Below are 25,075 nucleotides of genomic sequence, written 5' to 3' on the forward strand. Positions count from 1 at the left end.
TCATGTTTCCTAGCTCTTCTCCTTTCCCTCCTTTGATTAGTTAGTCCTCGAGATCCTGCTTTCCTTTTACTTACATTATACCTTTCTATTTGTATTTCTTCTTTTGAGTTCTTATACTAGGGAAACTATACGATATTTACACATGTGTGTCTGGTTTATTTCACTTATGAGTATATGAGAACTCCTGATTCTTTACATTCCTTTTTACTCTGTTTCTGCTTGCTTGTTTGCTTTCTTTTCTTTTTTATTTTGGAGGGTTTTGGTTTTGTTTTTTTTTTTTTTTTTGAGACAAAGTCTCGCTATCAGGCTGGCCTAAACTCCTAAACTCAAGGTAATCCTCCTGCTTTGGCCTCTGGAGCACTGGGGTTACCGGTGTACACCACCATGCCTGGTTTGTTCCTGGTTTTAGATTCCTCATCATTAAAGTATACTGAGCAATAATCTTTGTTTCCTGTTGTAGACATTATAAAGTGCGAGAGTGACTGTTATTACTGTGAACTTTTCCAGAGAGATGTGAAGTATCTCTGAATATTTTAATGCTGTCTGAGCTGTTTTTGTCATCTGATTGACCCCTCTTCGTTTTTGACTGCTTTCCTCTTTTTAAACCTTGGAGGCCTGTTTTCAATAAAAATATGAATAGTTATTGTGGTACCTTAGTCCATTGGGGCTGCTGTCACAAGACACCACAAGCTAGGCAGTTTATAAACAATAGAAATTTATTTTCATGGTGGTGGAGTCTGGGAGGTCCAAGGTCGGAGCAGTGGCACTGTGTGGTGAGGTCTCACTTTTTCTCAGTGCCTTTGTTGAATGGAAGAAGCAAAATTCTCTGGGACCTCCTGTAGGAAGGCACTCAGGCCTGCACTTGGGCTCCGCCCTTGGGATTTGATCACCTGCCAGGGTTGTCTCCTAATCCATCACCTTGGCGTTGGGATTGCAGCTATGAACTGGGAGAGGAACACTGATGTTCAGATCAGAACAGGTGCTTCCTCTGTCCTCACTTAAAACCTTTGAAGAAATGGCAGAGAGAAAAGAGGAAGAGAAAGAAATGGCCAGAGATTAGAAGAGACCATGAAAGACAGGAGCTCTTTTTTGGCGGGGAGGGACCAGGGATTGAACTCAGGCCCTTGTGCTTGCCAGGCAAGCACTTATTCTACTGAGCTATCTCTCTGGTCCCTCTTTTTATAGTTTTGCTACTTGTCTTTCTTTATTTGTTTCTTGTAGGGGGTGGCGGTTGAGACAAGGTCTTATTGTACAATTCAGGCTGGGTTTGAACTCACTGTGATCCTTCTCCTTTCTCCTGAGCTTCTGCAGTGCTGCCGCCATACCCAGCTCTTTCTGTTTTTCAATCCCACAATGTAAATCCCCACTACTTTTGTTTTATTTTTGTGTGTCTGGTTCTTTTTTGAGACAGGACTCATTATGTTGCTCAGGCTGATCTTGAACTCCTGGGCTCGAGCAGGAGTTCAAGTTGGGCTCCTGAGTAGCTAGAAGCACAGGCATGTGCCACTGTCACAGTCTCACCCTGTCCTATATGTTTTTTTTTTTTTTTCTTTTTTGTGGTACCACAGATCAAGCTCAGGATCTTGCGCTTGTCAGGCAGGTGCTTATGCCTACTGAGCTGGCCCTTATGTAGTTTTTTTTTTGGTGGAGCTGGGGATTAAACTCAGGCCTTGCGCTTGCCAGGCAAGTGCTTATTCCACTGTGCCATCTCCCCGACCCCCCTTATGTAGTTTTAAATAGCATAAGAATTCTTTTTTTAAAAAATGTATTTAGTATAGGGTCTCACTGTGTAGATCAGACTTGTAGTGATCCTCCTGTTTTCAGCCTCCCAAGCGCTGGGATTATAGATGTGCACCCAGTCTCAATCGCCATCTTAGCGTGCCCCAGGGTCAGGACTGGCATGGCACACCAGGGATCAAACCCTGGCTGCTGCACTCTGCCGAAGCAGGCGCATTAGTCCACTGAGCTCTCTGGCTGGCCATGGATTCTTGATTTGGAGGGAAAGGCCCAAAAGGCAAGGGTAAAGAGCAGGAAAGGAGCAGAAGATAAACCTAAAAAAGGAACAGCTTTGGCAAGAGTGCAAGAACATATCTTTGGAGGTTGTTCCTTAGGGCAGTTAGGAGGCTATGTCTTTATTTTTTATTTGTATTTTTCATTTATCTAGAGACAAGGTCACACTATGTAGTCAAGGCTGCCATTAAATTCATGTTTGTCTTCCTGCCTCAACCTCCCAGGTCCTAAGGTAACAGGCATGTACCAACATACCTAGATAGGAAGCTATGCTTTTAATGCATATTTTAACCAACGACTTATTCCTGGATTCTAGCCAGTAGGCTGTGACAGATACCAAGCATGTAGAACTCTTGGGAAATTCAGATGCAAAGGAGGATTTTTATGAGAGAATTCAGTTTGTTAAAACTTGAGATTTAGGTGAGTGGTAATTGTTCTTTGTGTATTTCTTTTTTAAAACAGGGTTTCACTATGTAGTTCAGGATGGCCTGGAACTCACTATGATCTTCCTGCCTAGGTCTCCTAAGTGCTGGGATTCCAGGCATGGGGTGGGTCTGCCTGGGGACTGTTGCTGAAATTTTGTGATGAACATGGACATTGAGGCACCCATGTGTTGAAAAGGCCTTGATTTGCAGTGTTACGAGACACTCTGAGAACAAAGTAATACTCTGTATGAAAGCTCTCAAGAAGCCACATATCCTGAAACATGTCTCTTCTGTCTTAGGCAACAGTTACAGCACTCCACAAATCAGCTCGCCAAGGAAACGAATGAATTGCTGAAGGAATTAGGGTCCTTGCCCCTTCCCTTATCTACTTCGGAGCAGGTTAGTATTTTCTGCGTTTGTTATTAGAAAACAGTTTTATTTTCATAAAAAAATTTTTAAAAAGCAGTGTGTGGAACAAAATAATTTGGTCTTTGATGCTGGGTATATCTTCTCTGAGCCTCAGTTTTCTTACCTGTTAAAGTGGGGGATAGCCGGGTGTGGTAGTGCACACCTGTAATCCCAGCAATTGGGGTGGGGGTGCTGAGGCAGGAGGATTGTTGTGAGTTCAAGACCAGTTTGGACTACAAAGTGAGTTCAAGGCCAGTCTGAACTACATAGCAAGACTCTGTCTTACAAAGACAATAAAAGGCCAATGAGATAGCTCAGTGGACTAGCCCAGGGACCAGGATTCAATCCCTGGTTCTGCATGCCAAGTTGGCCTGCCTTCGCCCTCCAGGGTACGCTGAGCCAGCGACCAAGTCTGGGCGTGGTGGTGCACACCTGTAATCCCAGTGCTGGGGAGACTGAAAACAGGAGGATCACTGAGTCCAAGTTGTGTAGTGAGATCCTGTACCAAATACATAAATGGAAAAGAAAACAATAAAAAGAGGCTGGGGAGATGGCTCAGTGGAATAAGTGCTTCCCTGGCAAGTGCAAGGGCCTGAGTTCAATCCCTGGTTCTGCAAAAAAAAGAAAAAAGAAAACAATAAAAAGAACAGTAGGGGGGATATGACTGGTGGGCCAGTGGAAAGTGTATGCACAGACATGGTAACATGGCCAGCATTCAGGAAGGGCTCAGCACAGGTGGCTGCTGCTGATGTCAACATTACTATGCTGGGGAGATAGCTCCGTGGCACAAGTGCCTGCCTGGCAAGTATAAGGTCCTGAGTTCGATCCCTGGTACCAAAAACAAAACAAAACAAAAAATATTATTACATTGGTTTGAGCAGGAGAGAAATCTCCTGCATTGTTGTGCTCTGTTTGCATTTCTTTGGGTTTGGTCAGCAGTGTATAGTTATAGACTTGATTTTACTAGTATCTATATGTTTTAACCAAACCTCTTTTTTTTTTTTAATTTATTTATTTTAGTGTGTGTGTGTGTGTGTGTGTGTGTGTGTGGCCAGCTCAGCCCACCAGGGGGCGGGACTGGCTGGCATGTGGTGCTGGGGGATTGAACCCTGGTCCCTGTGCTTTGCTTAGCTTAGCTTGTTCTAAGTAGGTGCTTTAGACCACTGAGCCATCTCACCAGCCCAAAACCTCTTGTTTTCATATTTGCATTGAAACCTTTGTGTCCCACTGAGGGTCATTCATAGGTCACAGGTTAAGGAAATACTCAGGAAAGATAGCTCTTTTCAAGTGATTTTACTCAGTGGCCATTAACACAGTTCCACTGGCTTGAACCATCTGTGATACATGCATGACTGACATGTATGAGTGTCCTATCGTGTGGCATGGACAGTCCCATCAACTGGTACAGAGCCATCTGGCAGCAAGATGTACAAATTATAGCCCCATCATGAACATGGTAACTGTGCACAATTTTTACTTGGATTCATTGCCCCTTTCATAAGCTATTTCTTCTTTCATTAGTGAAATAGATGATAATGTCTTCTCTATTGAAGCCTAGCTCTTCACTGTCTTCATCAGTTGACCCTTGGAAAAATCCTCTTCAGTGACCTTAGCCTGTTGTGCTTTTAGCTTCTCTACCACTCAAATGAACACATATATGCATTTCATTATTGAACTTCTAAGATAATATCTTAGATGATTCTCAAGACACAGCCTTCAACTTCTCTTCTGGGCTTTTTCAAACTCTGGCTTGTGGCTCTTGAAACATGAAAACATTTGAATGTGTTATGAGCAAACTGAAATAGATCAGAGTGTGTACTATATGATAAGGGTGAATATGACATGAAACTTTTAGTTCTTGTATGTATGACAGCTCTCAAGAAGTCACAAAATATGTGTCATGTATATGTATTAGGTTATGAAGTGAAGTTCTTACTGTGGGTCTCCATCCCAGGCAAGTGCTTATTCTCCTGAGCCATCTCCCCGGCCCTAGTCTCCATCCCAAAAGCTTGGCAAGCACCAGTTTAACCTGACAAGCTATTTAATGTAGCAGGGTTCAGTCTTTGTACCCTTTACATTAAAGAGGAGCCAAAGCCGGGTGTGGTGGGGACACCTGTAATCTAGGCATTTGGGAGGCTGAGGCAATAGGATCACCATGAGTTCAAAGCCAGCCTGGGCTACAGAGTGAGTCCAGATTTTATTGATTGATTGGCAGGCTTTCATTATATGTAGTGCGGGCTGGCCTTGAACTCATTTATGTGACCCAGGCTGATCCCGAACTCACAGTGATCCTCCTGCCTCAGTCTCCTGAACGTTCACAGTGAGTTTGAGGCCAGAATGAACTATATAAGGGAGAGTCTGTCTCAAAAAAAAGGAGCCAAGACTAGGGGCTTTGTCTTCTTCCTCTAAAATACTTCAGATAAACTAAGCTTCGTTTAAAAAATGTAATTTAGTGCAATTACTCTCCAGTTCTCCATGTATGGTTGACTGGTTTTAGTTGTTATACATGCTGGCACTGTAGTTATAACACTCCCTTATGATCCAGTGTCTCCAGCTTGCTTCCAAATCACTCTTTTCTGCCTGTGTTGGTGGTATAGCGGTGAGCATAGCTGCCTTCCAAATTACCGCTTTCCTCCTAGCCATGCGCTTAGGGAAGACGCATTTGCAGATAGATTTTGTAGTAATAAGTAAGTAGTCGTTAAGTGTCTGGTACAGAACATTATTATAAGGATCTAAGGGTTAAATAGCAGCCTAAGCAAAATATAAATAGAAAGTTAAATCTACAACCGATATAAATTCATCTAATATGTCCCAAAGCCAATAGAAGTTATTTTTGGATTATGCGTGCTATTACTCCCTTCCATTAGCTTGGATCATTAAGAACACGGAGTAGATCTATCTGTAAATGTACTCTCTTGGGTGCCATTTAATTCCTTGATTTTTTTTTTCTGCTATTGTGCTGAGTATGAGTACCCTTTTGTCTTTCCGCTCTTTCTACATCTTACTCTAGCTGAGCCCCATCAACCATCTCTTTTCTACTATCAAACCATACATCCTACAAGTTTTTCCCCATACCTGTGTATTATTATATGTGACTGTCTGATTCTCAAATCCTGGCCTCGTTTTTATTCAGGTTTCTTCTGGATCCTCTCCCCAGTCCTGTTGCCACTGAATTTTTCTTCTTTCTGTCATTCTCTTTTGTTCTCTGCCCCACTCTGCTGATTCCTTGGTTGAGTCTCAGCCACCTTCCTGGACCCTATTGCCATAGGAGTGGACAAGCTCCAGGGCTCTGCCGTGGATGCTCTGGTTTCTGACTATTCTTTTTCCCCTGAGAGTTCTTGCCTACTTTTGTGACCTCCCTGTCACCCTCATGATCATGACCCTTAAATCTTTCTTCAATTTCAGTGTCTTAGCTTCTGAGTATTTGGCTGGAATTACCTATTCCCGTTCGGATGTTTTCCTCTTGAATGTTCTACCTGCATATAAAATTTAACATGGTATTTCATATGTAATTACTCATTAAAACCCCTGAAATAAGTTGATTGACAATAACTGTCACGGTAAAAAGTTTGTGTTTCTCTGCCTCCTGGCAGCCATGTGTTGAACAGTTTTTCTCTGTTAAACCCTTCCACCTACTGTTTGTGCCTTGGGGCAACCAGCTGTGGGCTAAATCCTCTGAATCTTCCAGCTGAAATAAACCTCTCCTTTTAAAAAGAAATAAAGTAAAAGAAAAAAATCTTGTATCTTTTGATGTAATAGTCCTATTCATGAAAATTTGTTCAAAGGAACAAGGTGTGCCTGGAGCCAAATGTAAATATTACCTGCTACTGTGGGGCTCCCCTTAGCTCTATTCATGATAGTTAAAAACTGGGAACAATTTACAAGAAATGTTTCTATCTTAGCCCCATCAACCATCTAATTCCTCAGTTGTTTACTAGATAAAGCCAGATGCAGTAGTGAATGTTTGTAATCCCAGCACTCAGGAGGCTGAGGCAGGGGGATTGCTGGGATTTCAAGGTCACACTGGGCTATATAGTGAGTTCAAGCCCAGCCTGAACTACATAGCAAGACTCTGTCTCATAAAATAAAATTTAAGAAAATAAGCTAGATCAACTTCATGGAATATATGTAACAAAGATTATAATCGTGAGGGGTGTGGTAGCATAGAAGTGCTTATTCTGTCCTCAAATGGAGTGTTTGGGGCTGGGTATGTGGCCCAACGATAGAGCGCTGGCCAGCATGCTGAAGGCGCTCCAGGTTCTATCTCTACCACCATTTTTTTTTTTTAAAGTGTTTTTGCCTTGCAAGATTTCCCTCATTCTTATAATATTGTCATTCTTGATTTTGCCTCTCTTCCTTCATCACCAGTGACTAAGTCATAATGTTCTTAAATTTATTTCTCTGTGGTGCACTTACTGATAACAATGGTGTCCCAACCTTTCACTTAGATACTGCAGTAAACTTTCTTGGGGGTGAAGCTGAGGATTGAACCCAGGGCTTCGTGCGGTCTAGGCAAATGCCCTGTCACTTAGCTCAGCTCCATCCTCATCCCTTACTAGAGTAGTGTTTTTTGTTTTTTACCTGTTCATTTCCTTAAGACTGTTTTTTCAGAGTTACCAAGCTGGCACTATCCTATTCCATGATTAAAAATCTTCATTTGGAGGTTGAACCCTTAACTCATATTAGCTTGAGATTTAACATCTACTATAGTAGCCCCTTCACTGTCTCCCAGTTTTGTCTTATAGCTTCTCTCATGACTAAACCTTTGGCTCCAGCCAGACTGTCTCCTCGTAAGTCTTCAGTTTCAGCCTTCTGCCACCATGTCCCTGCCCACACTGTGCTCTGGGGTAAATTTGCCCCAGCCCTGCTTGTTGCATGCTTATGCAGAACTCTTCGTTCAGTGTTCACCACTTTGTGAGGCTGTTTCTTGGCCTCTTGACTGATTCTTTCTTCCTCTGAACTCCTAAAGTACTAAGTGAACACAACATTTGCAGTATTTATGACTTTTTCATTATCTGTCCTTTATCTAGAAATATATAATAAGCTGTTTGAGGTGAAGGTGAGTTTTTACTTCTGTGTACTTAGAAGTACAAGACCAATGACCTCAGTATATGTGTGGTTTGTTTTTTTTTTTAAAGATACAGAAGTAGCAAGTTTAGTAAGATGGCCCATAGATAAAAATAGTCAAAAAAAAGAGATAAAAATAGTTATCAAAATCTCAAAAGAATGTAAGCTTGCGAGAGAGAGAGAGAGAGAGAGAGACAGAGAGAGAGACAGAGAGAGACAGACAGACAGACAGACAGACAGACAGACAGACAAATGCTTGTAAAAGAAAATAATTTTCAGGGTCAACTCAATGTAGGTGAACATAGTTTCCAATCTGAGTCCAAAGATATTTTTCTGCTTTTAGGTTCTCCAAGGAACAAAAATTCTAACTTACATTATCCTTGTGAGATTATAAGGTAAATGGTATCCAGTTCCCAGATTTGGTCAAACTCACCTTGACCTCAACAGCTTTTACTCTGTCAAGAATGAAAGAAGAAAATGTCTGAATTTAGTGGGGATTTCAGCTAGCAGAGAACAAACTAATTAAGGCAGAGTTTATTTTGTAGTCCTTTTCCTAGTTGGAAATTCTTAAGGGGTGTAATTTTGTTTTTAATAGAGATTGAAGTCTCCATAATCTGGGTTTATGTGAAATTTCAACTTCTTGCTTAATTTTCTTAGCGTCAGCAGAAACTTCAAAAGGAGCGCCTCATGAATGATTTCTCTGCAGCCTTAAACAATTTCCAAGCTGTGCAGAGAAGAGTATCTGAGAAAGAAAAGGAGAGTATTGCCAGAGCAAGAGCCGGATCACGCCTTTCTGTAAGTTGATTCCCAAGACCTTTACAATTTCAGGATTTTTTTCCCCAAGACTCCTCCATCCTTTGGCCATTGGTCTTTATTTACTATCACCCAAAGTGAAACATATATATCAGCTGGTGTGAAAATGTCAGGTTTGTACGACCTGTGTAAAAAGTCTGTATACAGTTGAAGAATAGACTGGAACATGCATAAGGGTTAAGCATATGGAAGGTAGAGTTATGTATAATATTCTTTTTTATTTTGTTATGTTGGTCTTACAGTAAAAAAAACCTTTCCTAGAATATGATGGGTTAGATTATTTGGATTAGCTCTCCTTTTTGAAAAGAATTACCAAATTCTGGAATTTAAAAACCCGACTTTGAAGTAGTAAAGACCCATGAAAATACAAATGTAAAACATCTCAGAGAGAGGTAAGCAGAGCACTGTGCTGGGTTTGCACGGAGTACATCTGCGGGAAACAAACTTGGACTTTGGGTTTGATGCCCTTACGGGATGAAGAAAATAAAAGTCAAAGCCAGTGTCCATGTGAGGGGAAGATATAAGATTCTCTTCAAAGTACGATGGACTTGAAAAGATTATATCTTTGGGGTAAGCCAAAAGTAAGCTCCCTTTCCTCCAGGTTACTTTAGCAATGAACTAAGCAGGTGGTAGAGAAGGGCAGAACGGAGGGAAAGAGCCATGGTCGCCTTCAGGCAGATACACTGTATTGCCCAAATTCACGTTATCTGAATGGTCCAGAGCCTCGGACTTCAAGTGGACCTGGAAGGAATCTCTCCAATAGTTCAATTGCCCGTATGTAGCACCTGGTTAAAAATAGTCCACACAGACAGGTGTGGTGGTGCACACCTGTAATCCCCGAGGCAGGAGGATTACCATGCATTCCAGGCCAGCTAGGTTACATAGCAAGACCCTATCTCAGAAAAAAAAGGTATACAAAGAAACAAATTTTAAAAATAAAAAAATTATCTTGAACAAGAATTAAGAGAGGAGCTGGGGAGATAGCTCAGTAGAATAAGCACTTGAGTTCCTGAGTTCAATCCCCAGTTCTTAAAAAAAAAAAAAAAAAAAGAACTAAGAGAAATAATAGTAAAAGTAAAATATACCCATAAACAGTCTGTGTCGAGTGAGGATGTAGCACAGTGGTAGAGTATTTATTTAGCTTTAAGAGGTTGAGTTGCATCCCCAAACTGCATTAAAAAATAAAACACAAAAACAATTTGTATATTACGATGATAAAAGTCCTGTTTACCGTGTTTAAAAGAATAAGAGGTAAGTAAAATGGCACGCGCAAGGCTGAGGAAGGAGGAGGGCAAACTCTAGCTCATTCTGTGCAGCTTGATAATGAGATCGTGTCTCAAAAAAAAACAAAGGGTTGGAGTTACAGTTCAGAGCCAAGGCTGGAGTTCAGTACACAGTACTGCCAAAAACAAAACAAAACAAACAAACAAACAAAAAACGTGGAAAAGTAAAAAAAAAAACTTGAAGGCTGGCGAGAGAGCTCATCAGACTAAGCGCCTGCTTAGGGCAAGTGCACAGACCGGGGTTCAGTCCCTGGCCCCACATGCCTTGTGGCCCCGCCCCTGGGCACACTGAGCTTCAACTGAGGAGTGTGGTGGTACACATCTATAATCCCAGTGCCGGGAGGCTTGAAAACTGGAGGATCACTACAAGTCCAAGCTGCATAGTGAGACCTTGCACAAAATACATTAAAATTAAAAATAAAAAATAAACTTGAAAAGACTTGGAAGAAGCAGGAAACTACAAAAAGCTTTTTTTAGGGGCTGGGGATTTGGCTCGGGTAGAATGTTAATGAGAGAAAAATAAGTGCCCTTGTAGGATTCTAAACCAGTGAAAATATGTATTCAATCAAGGACATTTTCAAGCAAGTGTCTAACCATCAAACCTTACTAGGGAGCTCTACAGGATGTACTGTATTTTGGATAGAAGGAAAGTGGTAGGCCAAAGACAAAACAAAGAATCAGTGCAGAAAAAGTAAAGATGTACAAAAACAAGCTGCACATAGGGAGAAGAGCTGCCTGTGTGTGTGAGATCAAGGAGCAATGCGCGGAATACGTGAGTGCAGGGTTCCCACAGACTAGTGGAACAGTACAGCCCAAAGGAGGAGCTGTTCTCAAACTTTATGCTCCCAGAACCCTATTACTCTATCTATGTATCATCCATCCACCTACTTATCTATCCATCCAACCATATTGTTGTGGTCCTGGGGATTGAACCCAGAGATTTCACACTGAGCTGCATCCACAGCCTTTTAAAAATTTTATTTTTTATTTTGGGTTTGTTTTTGGAGACAGGGTCTTGCTACGTAGTTCAGGCTGAACTCATTTTGTAGCCCAGGCTGGCCTCAGCTTCACACTGATCTTCTTGCCTCACCATCCTGAGTCCTGGGATTAGAGTTGTGCATCACCATACCAGTGTATTACATAAAGAAAAGGTAAGTGTGGTGTTTAGGTGGGGTTTCCTTATGATTCCCTAGCTGGTTTTCAGTGTAGTGAGTAGCACCATGCCTGACTGAATAAATGTTGCTCTCTTTGTATTAGAAATTAAGATCGCTGGTATGGTGTATAATCCTAGCACTCAAGGGGCTGAGTCAGGAGTGTTGCCATATGTCTGAGGCTAGTCTGAACTATTTAGCAAGAAACCAAAATAATTAATTAATTAATTAAAATCAAGAGCTGGTCATAGTGGCCATATTCCTATAATGTCAGCACACTGGGAGCCCGAGACAGGAAGATCACCAGTCTGAGCTTAGCCTGGACGATTTAGTTATTTAGTGAATTCTTTTTCTTCTTTATTTTATTTTATTTTATTAATTTTATTTATTTATGTGTGTGTGTGTGTGTGTGTGTGTGTGGCCAGCTCAGTCCACCAGGGGGCGGGGCTGGCTGGCATGTGGTGCTGGGGGATTGAACCGTGGTCCCTGTGCTTTTTTAGACCACTGAGCCATCTCACCAGCCCCTTTTTCTTCTTTAAATTTATGTATGTGGTACAGGGTCTCACTACGCAGCTCAGACTCATAGTGATCCTCCTGTTTCAGCCTCCCCAGCGCTGGAATTACAGGCATGCACCACCATGCCTAGTTTTGGTGGCCAGCTTAGGGGATCATACCCGTGTCCTTGCGCTTGCCAGGCAGGTGCTTAGCTGAGCTATCTCCCTGGCCCTGACTTAGTGAATTCTTAATTTCAAAAGTAAGAAAAAGACTAGGGTTGTAGCTCGGTACAAAAGCCCTAGGTTTAATTGCCTAGTACCACCAAAACAGAAAAATAAAATAATGTCTTGCATAACAGAAAGCAATTCCTTTTTTATTTTTTTAGCCTTCATACTTGAGATATGTTTAGTTATCACCATTGCTATATTAACATTTCCTAGATTTGATTAGGTACTCGTTTTACAGTGAGTGTGTGTGTGTGTATATATATATATATTTTTAATTTTTAATTTTTTTTAATTTTTTTGTTTTTTGTTGCAGAACCGGGGATTGAACTCAGGCCCTCGCACTTGCCAGGGAAGCGCTTATTCCACTGAGCCATCTCCCCGGACCCTTATATTTTCATGTTACAAATTGGCGTCCTTTTCTTTCACCTTGAAGAACTTTTAGTATTTCTTGCAGAGCAGCTATAGTTGTAATGAACTCCCACATCTTTTTTGTGGGCTCATATCTACTTATTCATTCTCTTGTGATATGTTGGGCTGGTTCAACTCTGAAGAAAATCTAGCCTCACAGAGATAGGTAATTGGAAGGGGAAAGAATATTTTTAAAACCTGTTAAGGTCATAGTTGATACTCTTTGACACTTTAGAACTTGACAAGAGCTGGGCAAAGTAGTACATGCGTGTAATCCTAGCTACTCAGGAGGCTGAGGTAGAAAAGATCCCAAATTCTAGGCCAGCTTGGGCAAGTTAGCAAGACCCTATGTCAAAATAAAAAGTTAAAGGACCGGGGAGATAGTTCAGTGGCTTAAGTGCCTGCCTGGCAAGTGCAAGGTCCTGAGTTCAATCCCCTGTACAAAAAAAAAAAAAAAAAGTAAAAAATATGGATTAAAACAAGAAAACCTTGACAAAAAATATATTTCATTAATCTCAATAATTAATCTTAATTTTATCACTTTTTCATAGTCACATCTACATACTACTAAACTATCTTCTTGGCCCTTTCTTGATTTATTTAAAAAAATTTTTTTCTGTCAAATACTTATAAGTTTTATAAACTTTTCAGTAAGTTTTATAAGACCATATTGATAAGCCAGGTGTGGTGGTACATGCCTGTAATCCTAGCACTTGAAGGCTGAGGCAGGAAGAGTTTGGGAAGGTGGAGACCAGCCTGCACTGCAAAGTGCGCTCAAGACCAGCTTGAACTGAATAGTGAGACCCTGTCTCAAAAAGAAAAATAAATAGGGGCTGGGGAGATGGCTCAGTGGAGTAAGTGCTTCTCTGGCAAGTGCGAGGGCCTAAGTTCAATCCCCTGCTCTGCCAAAATACTTGATTTGATCTTTTATCCATGTATGATTTTTCTATATTTGTCATTTGGGAAATACTGACTCTCTGAGTTATACAGGTCTCCTAAAGGTAATGTCATCATGGGTTTTATTAGGAAAGTCTTAAAAAATATTGAGGGCCAGGGAGATAGCTCCGTAGAATAAGTGCCTTCCTGGCAAGCCTAGGGTCCTGAGTTCAATCCCTGGTACCACCAAAAGAAAAGATTAAAAAATATTGAGAAACTCTCATAATCATGTTTTCCAAATTCTGTGTGCTTGAAATTTACTTTTTTATCATGGACAGCAAACACTGTTCCTGCTGGGTGGACAGGGAAGTATACACCTATAATTCCACCACTGGTGAGACACGGGCTACATGGGGACTTTGACCATGTCACAAAAAACAAATATAAAAAAATAAACACTGTCTCTTGTTTTTCTTGATTTATTTTTTATTTTTTATTTTGTTTTTTTGATGGTACCAGGGATAGAACTCAGGACCTTGAATTTCTTATCCTCCTGCTTCAGCCTCACAGTGCAGGAGTTATTTTTATTGTTTTACTGTGTGCATAGTGATGAAAAAGACAGTAACACAGTAATACTGGTGTAGCTTTTCATGCATGAATGCAGATGTCAGTAGTGAAAAAGGCAAATAAACATATTTGTATGTTTTAAAATAGTAGTCAAACAAATGAAACGGTTCACAACTTTTTGAGGGAGACAGGGTAGAGACTGTACCCAGGACCTTCGCAGTGAATTCTTTCCCTAGCTGCAATTCCCTTGTGAGGCAGGGTCTCACTATGTAGCGCAGCCTGGCCTTGAACTCACTTTTTAGCCTAGACTGGTTTTGAACTCAAGCTCATCCTCCTGCATCAGCCTTCTGAGTGGTGCACTAAGGATGTGCACCACTTGGCCCAGCCCCAACCCTTTCTTGAATTTTTATTTGTTTGAGACATGGTCTTGCTAAGTCTCTTAAATTGGCAGGGTGGGCTTGAACTCTCAATCCTCCTGCCTCAGGCTCCCCACGTGCCAGATTATAGATGTGTACCACCACATCTGGCTTAGTACTCAGTTTCTTCATATGAACTCTCCAGATGAAAACAAAGATGAAATACTTATTGAGGGCAGGGCAAAGTTCTGTTCGGTGAGTACTGGGTACGATTGTTAAGGGCATGATACATCAGGAACTTTGCTGTTTGGCCCAGGGTAGTAGGAATTGGAGCAACCGTTGTGGAATATACATTTTAGCTATATTTTCAGATAGGCATACCTGTGACCTAGCAGTTCTACTGTAGAGAGACCTGAATATCAGTATATCAGGGTGGATCTACAAGAGTAGTCATAGCTGTGTTACTTGTAATAGTCAAAAATCGGAAGCGTTGGAAACATTCAGACTGAGTAGTATGGCACTACTTGGGTTGCATACACAAGGCCCTGGCTCCGATTCCTGGTGGCATTCACATGTCTTTGAACAGTAAAATGAATACATTATGACCCCTGCCTCAAAAAGGGGAGCAAGGATGTAGCTCAACAGGAAGACTGGATTCAATACCCAGTACCACCAAAAAGGGGGGGGGGGGCAAGAGCATAATACCTAGGTGTCTATAGTCCCTGCCATTCGGAAGGTTGAGGCAGAAGGGTTGCTGAATCCAGGAGTTTGAGACCAGCTTAGGCAATATAGTATGATCCCCAACTGAAAAAAACAAAAAACACCCTCTCATTAAAAAAAAAAAAAAAAAAGGTCTGGGAAGATAGCTTAGTGGCTTAAGCGCCAGCCTGGCAAGCATAAGGTCCTGAGTTTGATCCCTGGTACCAGAAAAAAAAAAAAACAAAAGCCAGATGCGGTGGAGCACAGCTGTGATCCTAGACTTGGGAGGCTGATGCAAGAGGATTGCCCTGAATTTGAAGCCAGTCAGTGTTACACAGTGAATTCAAGGCCAGCCTGGAATACATAGCAAGACCCTGTCTCATAAAATATGATTGGGGCTGGTGAGATGGCTCAGTGGTCTAAAGCACCTACTTAGAACAAGCTTATCAAAGCACAGGGACTGCGGTTCAATCCCCCAGCACCACATGCCAGCCAGCCCCGCCCCCTGGTGGGCTGAACTGGCCACACACACACACACACACACACACACACACACACACAAATAAATAAATAAATAAATAAATAAATAAATAAATAAAATATAATTAAACACTAACCATATTCCCGTGGGGTGGGCAGACTTTTGAACTTTTCATTTTGTTTATCTTCTATTACTGTTATAAAAAGGGTGAGTTTGGAGCCCCTAGCATGGTGGTACATCCATGTAATCCCAGCACTCAGAAGGCTGAGGCAGGAGGATTACTTGAGGTCAGCCTGGGCTACATAGTTTAAAGCCAGCCTCAACTACAGAGCAAGACCTTGTCTCCAAAAAAAGAAGGCGAGTTGGGTTGCATTTTCATTTTTTAAAAATCTTAATTTGTTTTTAAATTACAAATGTCAGACATGCATTAAACTGATATTTTTTTTAATTTTATGTATTTGGTACAGGGTCTCAATAAACAACTTGAACTTGTAGTGTTGCTCCTGTTTCAGGCTCTCCGGTGCTGGGATTACAGATGCGCACCACCATGCCCAGTCTTGGTGGCCTGCTCACTGCTCCTGGGGTAGGGCTGGCATGCAGTACCAAGGATCAAATTTGAGTCCTTGCGCGTGCCTAGGCAGGCACTTAGGCTGCTGAGCTATCTCCGTGGCCCTAAACTGGTTTTTGAAGTTAGTCTACCACTTGAGTACCTAATACACTATAAGTGGATATTTAAAAAAATTTTACAGGTTCTGAAATTTTTTTTTCCTGCAAGTTTTCAGTCCATTCCTTCCACATTTTAAAATAGGCTGTTATTGTCATCACTATCACCATCGTTGTCCCCTCTCCTCCTCATTTTCCTCTCTATTCTATTCACCCTCTCCATTTTTGTTCTGGGCCCAGACTGAAATATAGTTTTACCCTGAGTCCCTTCACCACCTGGTTCTTAGTTGAGATAGGTCGCCAGCGTCCCGTGTCATTTTACAGATCCTCTGGGAGCCGAGGGGTATAGCTTCTTTGTGCTGTGACCAAGGAAGCCCTTGGGTTACGTGTCTGTCTGTGACTGGGTTCTGGATAACAGCACTAATCATGCCATCTGCTTTCTAGGCGGAAGAGAGGCAAAGAGAGGAACAGCTCGTCTCATTTGACAGGTAAAGGATTATTCATTCGACCTGATGGGTGTCTATATTTTTATTTTTAATTGTAAAATATCAATAATAAGTGCTTTTTTTTTTTTTTTTTTGGTGGAACCAGGGATTGAACTCAGGTCCTTGAGCTTGCCAGGCAAGCACTTATTCTACTGAGCCATCTCCCTGGCCCATTGTAAAATATCAATAAGAAAAAAATAAAAGTGGGCCAGGGGAAATTTGTCATCCAGAAAATACAATTAAAAAGTTAAAATTAGAGACTTTTCTAAAGTCTTTAACTTATGAGATGGATAATTTCAAGATGAATAGAAATTCTAAGAAACTCCCAGTATCTGTGTGGGGAAGAAAACTTGACTTTCCAGGAGTAAGTACAATCCCACAGATGTACAGGTTAGGACCTTTGGCTATTTTACTCGTATTTTGGATATAAATGCTTCAACATTCATGAGTCTTTGTTTGTTGACCTCTAAAATGAGGCCAGTTCATCCTTGGGAATAGAAAGAGGAAAGGCAGGCAGTTTGTTTTCAGAAGATGTTTTCCCTCCTTCAGTTTAATCCACAGGTATCTGTTCATGTTACTAGTTTGGTACTTAAAAATGTTTTATCATAGATATGTGACCATTTCCCCCCATTACCATATAAGCACCACAGAGGCCTCGGGGACTCTGTCTTACTCAGTTGTATCTCCAGGACAGGTATGATGGTACATACCTGTAATTGTAGTACTTGGGAGACTGCAGGAGGAGGGCTGTGAGTTTGAGTTCACCATGGGCTACTTGAGATTAAGGCAAGCCTACATTGTATAATAAGAACCTATCTCCAAAACTCTAAATTAGCTGGATGTGGTGGCATATGTTTGTAATTCTAGCATTAGGGAGGCTGAGGCAGGATTGCCCTGAGTTTGAGGCTAGCCTGAACTGCATAGTGAGGCCCTGTCTCAAAAAACCAAAGCAAAACAAAGATATTCCACTCAAAGTGAAGTAAGTAAACGTAGAGATGAATTATGATTTATACGTACTTTCAAAAATGTATAAAACTGGATTTTTTTTTTTAAATGTTTTTGTGATAGGGTCTTGCTATGTAGCCCAGGTTGGTCTTACATAATATACTTATTTTGCAGCCCAGACTGGCCTTGAACTCACTGCAGTCTTTCTGAAATGCCTCCTGAGTGCTGGAATTACAGGATGTACCACTATAGTGAGCTAATACTAGATTTTCTAGGTGTTCTATCTAGCATAATAATTAATATATCTTCGAAGTTTCTCTCTCTCTCTTTCTTCTTTTTTTCTTTTTGAGACGAGGTCTTGCCATGCAGTTTAGGCTGGAATTGAACTCACTTTGTAACCCAGGCTGGTCTCAAACTCGCAACCATCTTCTTGCCTCAGCTTCCCAAGTGCTGGGATTACAGGCGTGCACCATCTTCTAACTATTTAAAAGTTACATTTCACTAGTTTTACTTCGGTTTTCTGTTATAAGGTAATCAATATAACCCAATGTATAACCTCAATAAATTGGTGAAGCTGGGCATAGTGGTACATACCTATAATCCCAGCACCTGGGAGGCTGAGGCAGGATCACTGCAAGTTCCGGACCAGCCTAAGCTACATAGTGAGCTCAAGTCCAGGCTTAACTGTATAGCGAGACCCTTACTCAAGAAACAAAGGCAAAACAATAATAATAATTACATGAATTGGTGAAGCACTGGCAGGTCACATAGCCTGCTCACCTCTACCAGTACAACACGCCCTCTGAAAATGGCTCAGGAGGGGACAGGGTGAATGTCATTCAATGAGTTCAAATCACAGGATTGGAAGGTTGCAGAGTGTTAAAGAACCAAGGAGTCCATCCCTCATTGTTCTCTGTTTTGCCCGTGGAGTTGCGACTTCTCTCGGCATATCATCACTTTGCCTCTGGATGTGGAACACTGTACCCCTTAGGACTTTGAATTACAGAGGAATTGGGGCCCTGGTCGTGTCTTTGCATAGGTTCTGCTGGCAGCGGAGATGTAGCCGTGTCATCCTCCCTTAGACAGGCGGAATCAGCTAGCGTGCTTGTCTCCCTGCAGCCATGAGGAGTGGAACCAGATGCAGAGCCAGGAGGACGAGGCAGCCATCACTGAGCAGGACCTGGAACTTATTAAAGAGAGGGAAACAGCGATTCGGCAGTTGGAGGTGAGAGCCAGGCCATGTTCTTGTTTGACTCATTTTGTCTACAGGCATCTGGACTTTCCAGGCTGAATTTTCTCTCAATTATAATAAAGAAGCATGAAATGAGCCATTGTGGGTTATGTCTCAACTTAGTCCTGATGATCTTGAACAGCTCTGATGTTCAAGAATACCCTAATTCTTTTTTTTTTCCTAATTCTTTCCTTAAGTTTTCTATGATTTTCTTGAGAAATGTACTTGGAAAACAAAAGCAAGATAAGAACATATCTATGTTAGGCAGAGGTCTAAGGAGAGCTCTTTGGTTAGCCTGAACAGCTGAGGATAAAAATACATCAGAAGTCTTACTCCAGTTTTTTATATTCTAAAGTCCAATTCCAAGATCTTATCTTTTCATTGGGTCTGAGATCTTATCATTTCAGTGGGTCTGAGCAGCTAGAAAGGTTTTGAGGTGCGTGTTGAAGTCTGTAGACTTCGCACCTGAGTGCCACCTGGAACTGTGCACAGCATCCAGTAAAATCCTAAACCCTGAGTCCCTCCATGAACAAACACCACTGCATCCCTGGGCAGAGGGAGGAGAGAAGGGCAGTGGAGAAAACGTTAGCTCCTCGACATTTATTTATAGCAATGACTCTGAATATTGCATGTTAGAATCACCTGGAAGAAAATGTTTTAAAATACCCCAGTTCTCCTCAGCCACCAACTGTATGAAATTCCTGTTTTTTGTAGGTTTATTTTATTTTTTATTTTTTGGCAGAACCAGGGATAGAACTCAGGTCCTTGAGCTTGCCAGGGAAGCACTTATTCTACTGAGCCATCTACCCGGCCCCTTTTGTAGGTTTAAAATGGTAAATATGCACTATCTTATGGTTCAGCCTAATAAACTGTAATCCTGGGAGTGAGACTGGGCATGAATACCCAGGTGATTATGATGTGCAGCCAGGTTTGACACCCCCCATCAATATGTGTTTTTACATGGGACAGTTTATCTTCAATTCAGCCATTTTGTTGGTTTCAAAGATGTCTCTTCCTCCCTCCTTTCCCATTCTCCCTTTTTCAGTGCTCAGGATCATCTTCACTGTCTTTTTTTCACATAATGTTGCTAATCATGTTAGAAATGCTATGACAGTAATGAGGAGGAGAGTGAGAAATACAGAGCTAACAAATGTCCCTTATGAGCAACATTCACAGGCTGAGTTTCCATTGTCCTGTCCGTCCATGTGCCTAGGTCATTGGCCACTGCCTGTGAGTCAGAATCCAAAAAAAGAAAAAAATATATTTTCTCGAACTTTAAAAACATACATGGTGGTGCTCACCTGAAATCCTAGTCCTCAGAAGGCTGAGACAGGAGAATTGTCATGAGTTAGAGGCCAGCCTAAGCTACATAGTGAGTTTAAAGCCAGCCTGAACTACATAGCAAGATTCTGCCTCAAAAAGTAGAACAAAAGAGAAATATATAGAGGGCTCTAGGCATGGCCCAGTGGTACAGCACTTGTCTAATATGCATGAAGTCCTGGGTCAAATCCTAGCACCACAAAATTATAAACAAAAACACTCAGTATGTTCATCAGTAAGTAAAGAAAAGGCGTCTTCTAAACATGTTGTTTTTCTTTTTTTAGGCTGACATTTTGGATGTTAATCAGATATTTAAAGATTTGGCTATGATGATCCATGACCAGGGTGATATGATTGGTATGTATCATTGATACCTTTAACCTCAAGGTGAGTTGAGAGTATTTGTGGCCAAAGAAATCAGTGAGACATAAAGTTTAGGAATGTCATTTAAAAATTATTGAATTCGTTTTCTTTGCAAATCAGTCAGTCTGTCTGTCTCTGTCTGTCTCTTCTGTCTGTCTGTCTGTCTCTTTTTCTCTCTCTCTTATGCATTCATACCAGGAATAAAAATTCAAGACCTTGTGCTTTCCAAACAGGTGCTTATCCCACTCAGCTATCCCCAGGCTTCTTTGCAAGTTTCCTAATATTCTCAAACGTAGAAATTAAAAAAGAGGTCACTTTCGATACTTAGTCCCATCTGCTTATTATATCCTTTGTTTAGAGAAACAGTTGTCAGCCTCCCAGCTTTTATCTCCAGAAACTTGTACAATTATGACTTTGATAACATTTTTTAACACTTTATGTGGGAACAATCTCATTTGTAAGGAATTGCAAAAATGAAAATATAAGGCATTCCATTATATCCTTACTCAGATTTATTTTTTGTTAACATACTGCCCCATTTGCTTTGTGAGGTTCTCTCTTTCTGTGTGTGTTTATGGGTATGGAGATATATATATATATTTTTTTTTTTTTTTCTCTCAACCATTTATAGGTAGCCTGCTTTATAGTCTTTACCCCTAAATACTTTAATAGTGTTTATTTCCCCCAAATAGTGCTATTCTCTTATCAAGGTAGTAACTTCGGATCCCATGGCTATTTGTTGCGGCGATGGGGCCCATAACACATCAGAAGTGTCTTTGGTGTGCAGCCTTGAAGCAGCTAAGTGTGCTAAAACCCCCACTGTGCTTTTTGCAGATAGCATAGAAGCAAATGTGGAAAGCTCAGAAGTGCACGTCGAAAGAGCCACTGATCAGCTGCAGCGAGCTGCTTATTATCAGGTAAAAGCAGGTACTAAAAAGGCCTTCTGTGTTGCAGACTTTGTGGACATCAGGAGATGCTGACACATTGAGAACAGCTGCGGCCTCTTTCTTAGGCTCAAGCTGGAGGCAAATAGTCATAGTCGCAGTACCAATTCTGTTTTTAGTATTTCCCTTTTCAGAGAGAGAGCTACCAAATCATCAAATCTTGAATAAACTTACACGGAAGCTGCTTAGCTGCAAGCCTAAGCCCATACGCTAGCATAAGTCTAATGGAAGACTAATCTTATATCCTAAATAGCTGAAATGCATTTTTTTTTCCTAATGAAGATGCATATTTCATTGGCTATTCCAATAGCATTTAACATATTTTAAGAGGAGAGGACTTCAGTGAACATGAGACAGGTCCAAGTATGTCTTCTTTGAGTATACAGATACAGTGTGTAACACAACACATGTGTTTTCCTCACATAAAGCAGTTTTGACCACTGCTTTATGATACACATATTATTCAAATGGTAAAATGTGTTTTAATTCTGCAAGAGGTCCAGGTAAAATAGGGATTCATAGATAACTGCATGCTGACTGTTACAACAGAGGACAGAGATAAAATCAACTAGGACAGCTGCTTACAGGCGAACAGAGTTTAGTCATTATGAAAGTACCCATAAAGTGAAATTCTTTGACATATTAGTTGAAACTCTGGTTTTGTGACTTTTCTGGTTCTGAGTGTATAAATATTGACACTTAAAAAAGAGCAATCTCATTTATAAAAAGTTGCAAAAATAAAAATACAAAGCATTCCTTTATACCCTTATCCAGATTTATGTTTTATTAACATTCTGGCCTGCTCATTTCCTCTCAGTTTGGTATTGCATGGCTTTTTAGAAATAAATAAGCCAGGCGTGGTGGTGCACACCTGTAATCCCAGCACTCGGGAGGCTGGGCAGGAGGATTGTTCTGAGTTCAAGGCCAGCGTGGGCTTCAAAGTGAGCTGAAGGCCAGCCTGAACTGCATAGCAAGACCCTGTCTCAAAAAGAAAAAAGAAGAGACAGACAGACAAGAAAGAAACAGATAATATTTTAGCTGTTTTAGTCACAAGTTTGAGCTAGCCTGGCTTACAAAGTAAGTTTAGAGCTGGCCTGGACGACATAGTGAGATTCTATCTCAAACCCCCCCCCCCCAAAAAAAAAGAATTTATAGTAATAGAAAAATGCTTATGATAAGCACTGAGAAAAACTATGGCCTGATAATGTCAAATAGCAATGCACATAGATGAGTGAACAGAAGCAAATACAGTCCAAGTGTTGACCATTTTATCTGAGTCAGGCATGGTGGTACGCGCCTATGATCACAACACTCAGGAGACTGAGCAGGAGGCTCGCTGTGTGTTCAAGGCCGGCCTGGGCTACAGGGTAAGACCTGTCTCAAAAAAAAATAAATTACATGCATAGGTGATTGTTTTCTCTTTCTGCTTGCCTATTTTTTACAACAAATACATTTTTTAAATGTATATACAGCCATTCTTAAAGTACACATCCACCCGGCTGGGATTGTGGCTCAGTGGTAGAGTGATGGCCTGCCACGTGCAAAGCCATGGGTTTGAGTCCCAGCACTACAAAAAGCAATGTAAAAAATACACATGCACAAATACTTAATTTTATTGCAGAGAATACTTAGCAGTCTAAGTGTAGCTCCTTTGCAAAACTGTATTTGGGAACAAGCAGACCTGCACTACTGCTTAGCTCTGGTGACTGTTGAGATTTTGGGGACGATCCCTGCACATTTATGCATAGATATTGTGAATTACAAGGAGGTAGATTTATGAAGCACTCTCGGAGTCTTTGATAGAAAAAAGTTTTACTTATTTCATGAGTATTTTCTTCACATATTTCTTTCCTTAGAAAAAATCTCGCAAGAAGATGTGTATCCTGGTGCTTGTCCTGTCAGTGGTGATTGCAATCTTGGGATTTGTTATCTGGGTAGTTTCTAAATGAAGTGTGATTGCCTCAGAGCCTTCTCCTGCCGAGTTGTTTTCGAGGGCAAGTGCTTGTTGGAGTCTTCTTGCCAGAACAGACCGATCACAAGAAGAGAGTGTACACCAGAACATCCTGTAATAATTCAGTTAGGAACTAACTACTAACTAGTCCTTGGAATTAGTGACCTATAAAAACAGTATTTATCAATTTATGTATACATTTTGTTGATTTCTCAAATTAGGAATTAATTTACGTGGACTTTGCTTTCTTTTACATTTTGATTGACCTTTGTCCTAAGTGTGTACTGAAAATTCCATTATAGATATTATTTTTAATAGACAACACTACACTCATAATAGTGTCTTTTTATGTATATACACAATTTACCTTTTTTCTAGTAACAGGTTACTTTCTGGCACCCAGCATAGTGGAGTCTGTCACAAACTGTACAATAAGCCAACTGTTTTTATTATTTAACAGTTTACTTTGAATTTCTAAGAAGTCTATTCTTTGGCAAGATTTTGGCATTATATTTAACTGGAAAGTAAAAAATTACACGTGATTAAGATTAAATGAGAAATACCTGTTTGAATTTATCAGTTGCTGGAGTATGTGTTATAATCTGAGTTTAAAGTTTACTTTATTATCTGCTAGTGTTGTCCACGGCAGTTTAACCTTATACACACTAAGCGAGAGCTCCCTTTTTAAAGAGATTAATTTAATTAATATTACTGTAATCTAGGGTCGTCCCTCTCCAACCTGTCTCAATGGAAAGGGAGAATTAGACATAGCATGCTTTTGGAAAGCAAATATGAATTGTTTGGAATGATTTAATCTTTATGTTGTTGTTGTTCGCTTGTGGCTCTACATTCCTGGTGAATGATGAACGTTGCCACCAGAAGGCTGTCTGTCCTCTAGCCTATAGAGTATTTGATGGCAGGAAGATTAAGTTAGACTGACGTTGAGTTTAGACTTAGTCCAGTGAACCCAATGATAAAGTCAAGAAGAGGTTCACTGTTGTAAATAAAACCAGTTTGGAATAGTGATGTTAGACTCATCCTAATTTATGAGTAAGAGATTAATCTCCCCATGAATAGTTTTAGACAAAAAAGGCTTCAATAAAAGATTGCTGTCTTGTCATATAAATGTTGTCCACTTCACTTTTTCACAGGTCTAGAATAGTTAAAGGGAACTTTTATGTAAGTGAGCATATAATAATGAACCGGGCCAAACATTTTAGTTCATCCTGTAGTAAATTAAAGCATTTGGCTCCTTTAGGTATATTTATATTCATTTCTTCTATTCCCCTTCATGTTTCTTAATCTTCTTGTAAAAGCTAATGTGAACAGTAGGGAAACAAGGGCCCAAATGCATAAGTTTCTTTGCAGTTTTGCACCATTCCACCTACTTAATACAAATAAACATTTGAAAAGCTTTTGTAGTAAGTTTTTATGAATTAACATTCCAATGAGCTGTCTGGTAATCTACTGTCTTCCGAAAGCTGAGACTCTCAAGAAGAATGGAGACTGGGCGAGGGTTGGTTGAGGGTTGGAACAGGATTGGTGGGTGCAGGGCAGCGTCAGAAATGATTCTGAATCTGGTCACTGTCCTCAGCTCCAAATCACAGTTGATTTTCACATATCATTAGTAACATTGCTGGCAGGAAAAAAGTATTGATTATATAAACCTGAATTTGGGTAAAATAAAATGAGTAGTTTGCTTGTGTAATTCTGTGTAATCCAGCAGTGGTTGTAGTGGTGAGCATGGAGAGCCAAAGGAATTTAGGCTAGTTTGTGACAGTTGCCAGAAAGACTTGGTTAGATGGTCCTGATAAACTTACCCAGGGTCTTCATCTGTACCTTCATTATCTTTGGGGGCATTATGGTCTAGGACAATGATTCTTTTTTTTTTTAAACATTTATTTATT

General features: G+C 40.6%; 1 protein-coding gene across 1 annotated transcript in view; it reads left to right on the forward strand.

Moving 5' to 3' along the window:
* Positions 1–24,582, forward strand: part of Stx12 (syntaxin 12) — a 39,484-nt gene extending 14,902 nt beyond the window's left edge. The window contains exons 3-9 of the mRNA XM_004642873.2: positions 2,735–2,834; positions 8,568–8,705; positions 16,374–16,417; positions 18,479–18,584; positions 20,195–20,267; positions 21,108–21,190; positions 23,074–24,582. Of these exons, the coding sequence (XP_004642930.1) occupies positions 2,735–2,834; positions 8,568–8,705; positions 16,374–16,417; positions 18,479–18,584; positions 20,195–20,267; positions 21,108–21,190; positions 23,074–23,166 (637 nt within the window). The 3' untranslated portion in view covers positions 23,167–24,582. The remainder of the gene's footprint in view (positions 1–2,734; positions 2,835–8,567; positions 8,706–16,373; positions 16,418–18,478; positions 18,585–20,194; positions 20,268–21,107; positions 21,191–23,073) is intronic.
* The last annotated feature ends 493 nt before the right edge of the window (positions 24,583–25,075 follow it).

The sequence above is a fragment of the Octodon degus genome, unplaced genomic scaffold (assembly GCF_000260255.1).
Source record: "Octodon degus isolate 3935 unplaced genomic scaffold, OctDeg1.0 scaffold00163, whole genome shotgun sequence".
NCBI classification, from domain to species: Eukaryota; Metazoa; Chordata; class Mammalia; order Rodentia; family Octodontidae; genus Octodon; species Octodon degus.